Below are 11,268 nucleotides of genomic sequence, written 5' to 3'. Positions count from 1 at the left end.
GTTCACATGCCACAAAGATGCACCATAGGCTTGCCCGTAGTGTAATACTTTACTAATTGAGCCCATTCAGTCTAAGATCAATAGGACTTTACTTGGTTGTAATGTAATCTAAGAGACGGGTAAGATATATTTAGATATAGTGACTAATCTCCCTAAGCACTTTTAATACAATTACATTAAACTTAAAGATTATAGTTGTGCCAACCAAACACTCCACCTCATTTGTTTAAAACATCCCCATCCATTAGGTGCAATTTGTACAAGCCACCACTTATCAACCATTATATTGTTTATGACCCATATTTTTTTTCTTTTCGTGGTGCTTTTTCTTTTATGCTTCAAATTCCACACCTTTTCTCTATCTCAATGGTTCCACTCAAAAACCAAACCACCACCCCACACTTTTACTTTTGCATATTTCCATTACCGTTCAAGTGCTTATTGGGATGTAAAAAGGTTCAAACGGCAAGCTATTCAAACAATTGGGTAAGGTTCGCAATGTGGTTGCCAAAGAAATAGGCTTATAGGCTCAATGGTGTTAACTACGATGTATTGCATTCTGGTGGGTTTACTTTATATAGCTCGCTCAACAAAGAAATGCCTATATCACTTCTAAAACTGAAAGAAACTACTATTTCGCTTTGCAAACACACAGTTCTAGGCATCAAATATGAAACATGGAACACAGTAAAACTCACACACACATGGCACGTGACTCACTTCGGATTGGTTTATCAAGACATTCTCTTTTGAGTATTCAAGTTAGATACAAACGTACAATTTTAAGGTACTCTAACAGGATTTAACTAATGAAGCTAGGCGTTAGACTTTAGTGTCTATTGTGTTCAGGTGTAAAAAATCGATTTTCTCTCATAGCCCATTAATCCTAACCTAAAACTGAAAAGAATAAAAACAAAAATTACCTATACCCGGTTCAAGCTAAACCCTTGGAAAAGAACCGTGGCCCAAAGAAAAACTAAGGGGGAGTTACTACACTACTTAAAAATAAAATAAAAAATCTTTTTGGTCTTTTCTCTAGACTACTTCCCTCAAGAAAATTGTCTAAAGGATCCGTCATCAGGAAGACTAAAAGTCTCGACTTAGTCCCTCAAGAACCCCGCCGAAAGAGATCCGTCGTCAGGACAAGTCACTTACTATTTTAGCTTTCCTAATGAACTATTACTCTACATCAAAACAATCAAGGCAAGACAAAACAAGCAAATTAAACAGTCAATTATTACAATTACAAACATACAATGAAGTATCCCCACCCCACACTTAAAATGAAGACATGTCCCCATGGCTTAAGGAACTTCCCTGAAGGCTTACTCCTGATCGGAGACAGTGTCTGGGTTCACGTTGCACGCACGTCCCAGCACTCTCAACCAACCCAAGAATTTCTTCTCCGATTTCACTTGCCTCTCAGCCACCGCATCAACACAGACACCCAAATCAATGACTGAGGTACGCAACCCAGCCATATCTTGCTCCAAAGCTGTCATACGGGTGCTCCGACGTGTCTGTGATGGGCCTGCCATATCAGATCTCGTAGGAAAGGGAACCTCAGCTACCTCAACATTATCATTATCATCAGTTGAATCATCATCAAAGTCATCAACATTCACCACCGACTTTCGTCCAATTCCAATTTTTCTCGTCCGGAACGGGGCTTTTAGTGGCAATCTCCCATCAACCCGAGGGTCTTCAGGGACTCGAGCAATACGGCACAGCTGGGTGATCAGCGAAGGGAAATAGTGGCCCTTGGTTAGCTCAGGTGATCTAATAAACATCTCTTCATGGATGAGCCGGGACACATCAAAATCACTGTGGGACATGAAATAGTGGATTGCGGACGCTCGTGGTAGATTAATATCTGTCGTGTTGCTGGATGGCAACAATCGACTGTTGACAATAGTGAGCCAACACTTAGCCTCCCAATTCAGACACTGGAAGTTGAGAGTAATCTTGTGCTTGATCCATACGTGTTCACCGTCCGGCACACAGATAGTATTAAGAAGAGTGCCCCACAAGGCCCGTGTTCCGCTAAAAGTACGATAAGGATCAAATTCACCCCGAAACACAGGCAGCCTGTATACCCTGCGGATGGTGTCAAGGGATGCATTTACCGGGGTATTGCGCACCATCACAACCCCATTCTCATGTTCTAGCAAGTTCACATAGAACTCCCTTACTAGTTGAACATTAGCCTCCTATGTACCTCGAAGAAGATGTCCAGCTGACGTCGCCTCAACTCATTAAACATATTGGGGCATTTTACCTCCAAAGTCGTTCGATCAATGTGCACCTCAGGTTGTAACTTCTTAGCTGCTTTATGGTTGTACCTATCCTCCGTTGCTCTAGATACAAACCGAGTGCTATCGAAATGAGGTGCACTGGCTTGGCTCCTAGCTCGTGAGGAGCCTCCCGGTCCACTAGTGGAGGGTCTGGTGTTTTTTCGCTTCCTGGAAGGACTCATTGTACATGTCATACCATGAAACGCCTATTAGTGAGTGCGCAAAATATGTGACTATGGATGGTTACTCAGACTTCACCATAACCATGTCACAATAGCTCCTTATATCTCCATTGGGGCAATTTCCCAAACACCTTGTGAGCAGGGCACTATCCAGACACATATAGCCCTTATGGGTACATCAAAGCTCCTCCCCAATCAAGTATACTACCACACCAACACACCTCACACTTACGTCATTCAATCACCTACCAATAATACCGTTCAAACATGCAATGAATATCCCCTTCACCAATCAAACTCAAAAACTAAATTTAAAAGCAGAAACAAGAAGAAAAAGAGTATACCAACAATTACATCCCCACACAATATAAAATTACATAAACTACAATACAATACAACACAATACTAAAGAAAAGAGAAAGAAGAGGTGAGGAACATACCGTAGTTGAAGAATGGGGAAAGGAATGGAGGTGGGAGATGTTAGTATGAGGGAAGAAGAAGAAGAGAGTATTTGAGGGGTTAGGGTTTAGAGAGAGAGAGAAATTGGAAATATGGGGGAGGTGATCGGGTGTGTTGGGTTTAAGAGGGGTGAATTTGGGTTGTAAAATTAAAAGAAGAGGAAAAGAAATAAGAAAAACGGAAAAAATAAAAAAAATAAAATTATCTGGGACCCACCGCGGTCGACCGCAGTCCACTGCGACCGTGGTGGGTTTAAAAATTCGAGGCAGAAAGTTCACGCTTCATCGCAGTTTACGGCGATCCATCGCGGTCGCGGTGAGGTGAAAAATCTGAGGCAAAATGTTTGCTGCAGTTCACCGCGGTCACGGTGCTAGCGCTATTTTTCTATTTTTTATATATATATATATATATGAAGTTACATGAACACACTAACAACACACTCGTGGATTGCCTCCCACGCAGTGCCTGATTTAACATCGCGGTACGACGCAAGCATTTGATCATCATTCCTCATCCGCGTACTGGGGCTCTTCCAAAGTGATTACCACTCTATCCCTTTTTTCTTCAGCCATTCTAAGGTAATGTTTCAACCTTTGCCCATTTACTGTGAACTTGTTTGTCCCATCTTCTGATTCAATCTCTTACAGCTCCACTTAAGAACAATTGTACCACTCTGAAGGGTCCTGCCCATCGGGACTTTAACTTACCTGGGAACAATCTCAATCTCGAGTTGTATAACAACACTAGATCTCTAGGTTTGAAGTTTCGATCCAAGATGTGCTTATCATGCATTAATTTCATCCTTTCTTTGTATAATCTAGCACTCTCAAAGGTCTGGAACCTGAATTCCTCTAGCTCATGTAACCCAGTGATTTTGTTAGTACCTGTTGTCTCCATGTCTAAGTTTAACTGCCACAATGCCCAAAGTGCTTTATGCTCTAGCTCAACTGGGAGGTGGCATGCCTTGCCAAACACCAACTTGTACGGTGACATACTAATTGGGGTTTTGAAGGCTGTGCGGTACGCCCACAATGCATCATCCAATTTCTTTGCCCAGTCAGTCCTTGTTGCATTCACTATTTTTGTGAGGACACTTTTAATCTCCCTGTTGGACACTTCAACTTGCCCGCTTGATTGTGGATGGTACGGGATGGTTACTTTATGACGAACTCCATATTTTTCCAACAGTCGTGCGAATGCTCTATTGCAGAAATGGGTTCCGCCATCACTGAGTATAGCTCTTGGGGTACCAAAATGTGTGAAAATTTTCTTCTTTAGAAAACCTAGTACCCTTTTAGCGTCATTGGTTGGGAGAGCCACCGCTTCGACCCACTTGGAAACATAGTCAACTACTACTAATATGTACTTGTTACCATACGAGCTGATGAATGGCCCCATGAAGTCAATCCCCCACATGTCAAAAATCTCCACCTCTTGAATTGTGGTCATTGGCATCTCGTGTTTGTGAGATATGTTGACAGTCCTTTGGCAATCATCGCAGCTTTTAACCCAAGCATGGGCATCCTTGAACAGAGTAGGCCAGTACAAGCCTGACTCCAACACCTTAGCTGCTGTCCGAATTCCTCCAAAGTGTCCCCCATATGGTGAAGCATGGTAAGCCTGCAAAACAGAATGTTGATCTTTCTTGGGGATACACCGCCGGATCATGTTATCTACACATATTTTAAATAATAGAGGTTCATCCCAATAATAATACCGACAATCACGAAAGAACTTTTTCTTTTGAATTGAGGAGAGTTCATAAGGTACAATACCACTTGCTAAATAATTAGCAATATCAGCATACCATGGTGCCTCCTCCATTGTCATTGCCAGTAACTGTTCATCCGGGAATGTCTCTGTTATACCATCAACCTCTACCTTCTTTTCAGCTCCTTCCAACCTTGAGAGGTAGTCAACTACTTGGTTCTCTGTCCCTTTTCGGTCATGTATTTCCAGATCGAATTCTTGTAACAGAAGAACCCAGCGAATCAAGCATGGCTTTGGTTCCTTCTTTTCTATCAGGTACATAATTGCTGCATGGTCAGTGTAAACAATAACTTTCGATCCAATCAAGTATGACCTAAATTTGTCGAATGCAAAAACAACATCCAACATCTCCTTTTCTGTCACAGTGTAATTGAGTTGTGCACCGCTTAACGTTCTACTTGCATAATAAATCGGGTGCATCAGTTTACCCTTTCGCGGCCCCAAGACTGCTCCTATGGCATAGTCACTTGCGTCGCACATGATCTCAAATGGTGTCTCCCAGTTGGGTGAAACAATGATGAGTGCAGTCACCAATCTCTTCTTCAGATCCTCAAATGCCAACCTGCAATCATTAGAAAACACAAAGGGGTGATCCTTTTCAAGGAGTTTGTATAATGGGTTAGCAATTTTGGAGAAATCTTTTATGAATCGCCTGTAGAACCCGGCGTGCCTAAGGAAACTTCTCCCCGCCTTGACTGAAGTGGGCGGTGGTAGTTTTTAAATCACGTCAACCTTAGCATAGCCGACCTCAATTCCTTTACTGGACACTCGATGTCCCAGGACTATCCCTTTCTGTACCATAAAATGGCACTTCTCCCAGTTCAATACTAAATTTGTCTCCACACATCTTTTGAGCACTCTTCTTAAGTTGTGAAGACAGTCCTCGAATGAATCTCCTACCACGGAGAAATCATCCATAAAGACCTCCATAATATCCTCCACCATGTCTGTGAAAATGGCTAACATGCACCGTTGAAATGTCACTGGTGTATTGTAAAGACCAAAAGGCATTCTCCGAAAGGCGAAGATGTCATAAGGACAAGTGAAGGATGTTTTCTCTCTATCTTCGGGGGCTATTGATATCTGATTGTACCCCGAATATCCATCTAAGAAACAGAAGTGCGATCGCCCGGCCAGCCTGTCCAACATTTGGTCAATGAAAGGAAAGGAGAAGTGGTCCTTCCGGGTGGCTGTATTCAATTTTCGGTAATCCATGCAAATCTGCCATCCCGTGACTGTGCGAGTTGAGATCAACTTATTGTTCTCATTTTGCACAACAGTCATTCCCTTCTTTTTCGGCACACATTGGATAGGGCTGACCCAATTGCTATCAGAGATGGGTAAGATGATTCCCGCATCTAACCATTTGATCACTTCCTTCTTTACTACCTCTTTCATGTTCGGGTTCAGCCTTCATTGATGTTCTCAGGAAGGTTTGTGCCCTTTTTCCTAGAGAATCTTGTGCATACAGAAGGCTGGGCTGATACCCTTTATGTCTGCCATGGTCCAGCCAATGGCAGTTTTACTTTCCTACAGTACCTGTAAGAGCTGTTCTACCTGCACATCTAGCAAACCGGATGATATAATAACAGGCAAAGTAGAATCAGGGCCTAAGAAAACGTACCTGAGGTGAGCTGGGAGCGGCTTCAGCTCCAGCTTGGGTGGTTCCTCTACTGATGGCTTTGCTGGAGGTGTAGCCCTTTTTTCTAACTCAAGGGACTTGAACTGAGGGTCCCTTTTCCAGAATCCTTGGCCTTCAAGTGCCATGACTCACTCAGCTAACCCTTCACCATCAATTTCTTCTAAATTTGTCAGACATGCCTCTAATGGATCTTTAGCAGTCAGGGTCACATCATCTTCTTGCAGAATCACATCCACTGCCTCCACTAGAGAGCAATTAGCATATTCACTGGGTCTCCTCATAGATTGCTGAACATTGAATATGACTTTTTTATCGTTCAGTCTCATTTTTAATTCCCCAATCTCACAATCGATTAGTGCTCTCCCAGTGGCCAAAAATGGCCTACCTAAAATGATAAGTATCTCCTCATCTACCTGACAGTCCATAATAACAAAGTCTGCAGGGAACACGAACTTCCCCACTTGCACCAACACATCATCAAGAATCCTAGTAGGCCTTTTTACCGTGCGGTCAGCCAGCTGCAGCAACATCGAAGTCGGTCTAGCTCTGCCAATGCCCAGTTTGGTGTATACATCCAGAGGCATCAAATTTATGCTGGCTACCAAATCACATAATGCCTTTGCAAAGGCATAACTCTCAATCGTACATGGAATAGTGAAGCTACCTGGGTCTGACATCTTTTGAGCCATCGGTTTGGTCACTACTGCGTTGTAGGTCTGCGTCAGAGTCACTATGGATAGGTCCTGAAAATCAAACTTCCGTGACATTAGGTCTTTCATCATCTTCACATAACCTGACATCTCCCTCAAGGCATCCATCAAAGGAATATTCAACTGAATTTGACGTAGCATCTCCATGAATTTCTTGTATTAATCTTCTTCTTTTTTGTTTTACCAGTCTCTGAGGGAATGGTGCCGGTATCACCCTTTGTGCACTATTTGCTGGCTTCTCTCTGTTGGGGTTATGTCGCACAAGAGGCACCACCTGCTCTGCAGCTTCTTCATTTACCTTAGCCTTACCCTTTTCATCTTGACCCTGTTCAACCACCACTTCAGTCAGATTTGATGGTCCATCTAGCTCTAGTGGAATTGGAGTGGATGGCGTAGTCTCTTTGCTGGCTTGTGCAACCTCCTGCTCTTTGTCTAAATCTCTCCCATTCTAGAGACTTATTGCCATCAGCTAATTGAGGTTTGGCTCCTTGGGGTTAATATTTGTGTCCGCTGGCAATGTTCCCGAGGGGCGGTTGTTTAAAGCCATAGACAACTTCCCCAACTGAGTTTCAATGTTCTTTATAGCTGAATAATGTACTACCAACTTTTCTTGCATCTTACCATTTGTCCCAATGAGTTGCTGGAGCATCCCCCTGATCTCTACCATGTTGTTATCTTGCTGCTGAGGAGGTGGCTGATATGTCAATTGTTGTTGGTTCTACTGTGGGTAGCCCTGTTGTCTCTGGTGGTATGGCACCATTTGGCCTTGAACTTCCATGCCCCCAGGTTGAGGCATGTTAGGTCTGTATTGCTGATTTAGTGCCGGTCTCCACTGCTGTCCTCCTTGTATCTGACCCCCAAAGTTGTTAACATAATTCATATCTTCTTTTGCCCCTTGATTTTCACCTTCTCCGCTCCATAAACACACATAAGACTGATTAACACAAGGTGTACACAATCCTCCATTTGTCGTGTCAATAATATGCACCTATTTGGTACCCATCTCATCTATCTTCTTTGTCAAAATATTCATATGAGTCATGAGTGTGGCCATTTTCTCTCCATGCGAATTATTTGGGTCAAGAGGAATTGAATGCACTATGGGTGCCAGTGTTGTCCTTCTAGTCATCCACCCCGAATTCTGGGACATCTTGTCAAGAAGGACTTTGTACTCGGTGAATGTCTTACTAAAAAATGCACCTCCAGCTGGAGCATCCATATTTGCCTTTAGATTGTCAACTAACCCCATGTAGAATCTCTGGCCAAGCATCTGGTCTAGAATGAAATAGTGAGTACACTTCACTAGCATCCCTTTAAATCTTTCCCAAGTTTCTTGCAAGGTCTCAGTCGGCTGCTGCTTGTATTGCAATATTTCATCAATCTGCTTTGCAGTCTTGTTGGAAAGGTACTTATTCAGGAACTACTTTACTAATTCCTCCCAGGTGATAATGGAATTGATTGGGAGCGAATTCAGCCAAGTCTGAGCTTCCCCAGTCATAGAGAACGGGAACAGTAATAGCTTGATAGCTTCTGGGGTCACATTTGACTGCCTTTGTGTCACACCAATTGACAAAAAAAATTTCAAATGTTGCTGAGGGTCTTCAATGTATGACCTGGAGAACAATCCCTTATTCTGCAGCAGATGCAGCATGTTGTTGGTGATCTGGAATGTCTCCACTTGAATTGCGGGCACAACTATGGCAGTTGCCAGGTTGTCAGCTGTGGGTTGAGCCCAATCATAAAGTGCAGCTTCTGGCACAAGAGGTGCCACCACTATGACGTTTGGGTCAGCTGGCTCATCCCTGATGTTTTCGTTGACGTTCTCTACGTCACCCATGTCAAATTCAAGCTGGTGTGGTTGTTGTGTTTTTTGGATCCTCCTGTTGGCACGGTTCAATGCCCTGAATATTTTCTCGGGGTCTAAAAGTCCTTCAAGCAGTTCTCCAGTCCTCGAAGAATTTCTAGGCATACACCTGAATTCCACAAGAGTTCAAACCTTAGAATTTCAATGAAAATTGTTTAACACCTTTGAAATTTGATTTGAACTAATAATTTTAACACTACTTTTAAGGTGTAATAATTAACACCGTTAGTTCCCCGGCAACGGCGCCAAAATTTGATAACGCCCAACTATGACTTTTAAAGGACAAAGTGGTCGCTGCAAATATAATCCGGTTTTTAAGTCCGGAATCGAATCCTCAGGGAACTAACCTATCTATTACCCTCTTCGGCAATGTTATTATCAACTCAATCAATCTCTAGATGCAAGATTTTTGATCAATAACGATTGGGTTTTTTGTTTAACTACTTTGACTACTATTAAAAACAACGGTAAGCTAAAACAAAGATAATTCAATGGTAAAAAGGTCTAGGGTAGTGATTTCCCCAATTGCTAGTTTAGGTCCTGACTCTTCAACTATAATCTCGCCATAATACTCTATGAGGATTAAGAGCTATGGGTTATCGTAATTATCTCTCGATCAACTACAATAATTTACTAGAGCATTCTCTCGAACTACTCTAGCTGACAATAGTTATGCAACTCTAAAGTATCCCACCAAAGTTTTGTTATTTCTAAACCCACTTTTAAGTTCAATTAATGAATCTCTTCAATTACCCAAAAGTGGTGTTGTTCAACCGATGTCTAACCTAATACTATTTCTCAAGCAATATAAGGTAATTAGACACGATTAATCAAGGGCTCATTCAATTAATCACCATACAAAACGTAGTTGAAAAATCATATCATAAATCCGGCTCGATTATAATAACTTGAGTTAAAACTTCAACCAACAATTGATTCCATCAACCCTAGATAAGTATTTAGCTACTCATAACAAAACAAGAGAAAAATACTAAATTGTTCATAATGTAAAATTGCAAGAATTAAAAGGAGATAGAAAAACTCTAATGTTTTGTTGATCTTCTCACACTTGTTCTTCCTCCAAAAGTAGTCTAAAAATTAGCTTCCCCCCTTCAGTTGGGCGAGTTTCTAAAGCTTATAAGGGTTTTACAAAAGTTTCCCCGAAATTACACTTTAGTCCTCAAACTTCCAACTGCGTGAACAGTGCACCGCGGTCGAGGCCAACCGCGGTCGACCGCGGTGAAAGCTGACCTTTCTGCCTCACTTCAGTAACCTGCCGCGGTGCCACCGCGGTCGCGGTGGCCTTCTTGCCCAGGCTATTTATGCTTCTTTGTGTTCGGGTACTTCTCAAGTGGGTGTTTTTCTTTACATTATCGCCTCCAAAACACTCCATGTTGCTTCCTCTCATATAATATTCCCTGCTAAACAAAAGAACACTATTTAGAGCATTTTGTTGGCAATTTATCTATAAAACAACAACAAAGTATGGTCATATTAAGGTGTAAATATCAACTATATCACCTACTATCAGCCATCGATGGACGAAAAGTCTGGTGGTGAAGATGGATGATAGAGCCAATCTTTTTCTTTAACACACACGCACACAGACATAGAAAGACACACAAAGTTCTTGCTCTTATCCTCCATCATAATCTTCCTACTCTTTGTTTGTTGCACTGTCTCTTCACTCTTCTGTTGCTATCACTTAATCGGTATGCCTCTATATCTGCCATCAATTCAAACTTTATGTGATCCAATTTGTGTGTTTCTTTGTAATCAGCATGTCTTTTTTTTTGTTGTTTAATTAACCTATGAGTTTTTTGTAATCAACATGTCTACTTATATTTAATTAAACCTATGTGTTTCCTGCATTCAACATGTTTACTTCTGTTTAATTAAACCTATGTGTTTCCTGCTTTCAGCATGTTTACTTCTGTTTAATTAAACCTATGTGTTTCCTGCTTTCAACATGTTTACTTCTATTTTAACTAGACCTACGTGCTTCCTTCTTCCAGCATGTCTACATGTTTGCATATATGTAAATTGGACCTATGTCTACTTATTTCTCAACTAGCATGTTCTTTCTATCCTGTTTTAAGTGTTCACCCCTAACAGACTTCTGAGTAATGATGCTTCCAACCCCTGTTGCCCCTCATATATGATTGTTTGATTGGTAATCTGACCCCAGCATGCCATTTCTCTATTTAATACATGTCCATATACCCACATAACAACATCTAATAAACTAAGTTGAAACTTTGCTTGAAGAGATCCTGTTTCTATCTACTGTTGGATTGCTGGAATTTTTTCTAAGTGTTGAATGACTCTGTTTGCTTCTTACCTCCTG

At 41.7% G+C, this 11,268-nt stretch overlaps 1 protein-coding gene across 1 annotated transcript; it reads right to left on the bottom strand.

Annotated features, from left to right (window-relative positions):
* Positions 1-6,475: 6,475 nt before the first annotated feature.
* Positions 6,476-7,036, bottom strand: LOC138871798 (uncharacterized). Its single transcript, XM_070149700.1, has one exon. The coding sequence runs from the start codon at positions 7,034-7,036 to the stop codon at positions 6,476-6,478; it is 561 nt and encodes a 186-aa protein (XP_070005801.1).
* Positions 7,037-11,268: the final 4,232 nt, after the last annotated feature.

Source organism: Nicotiana sylvestris, chromosome 6, assembly GCF_000393655.2.
Source record: "Nicotiana sylvestris chromosome 6, ASM39365v2, whole genome shotgun sequence".
Classification (NCBI taxonomy): Eukaryota; Viridiplantae; Streptophyta; class Magnoliopsida; order Solanales; family Solanaceae; genus Nicotiana; species Nicotiana sylvestris.
The sequence above is the reverse complement of the archived record's forward strand: the minus strand, read 5'-3'. Positions and strand labels throughout refer to the sequence as shown.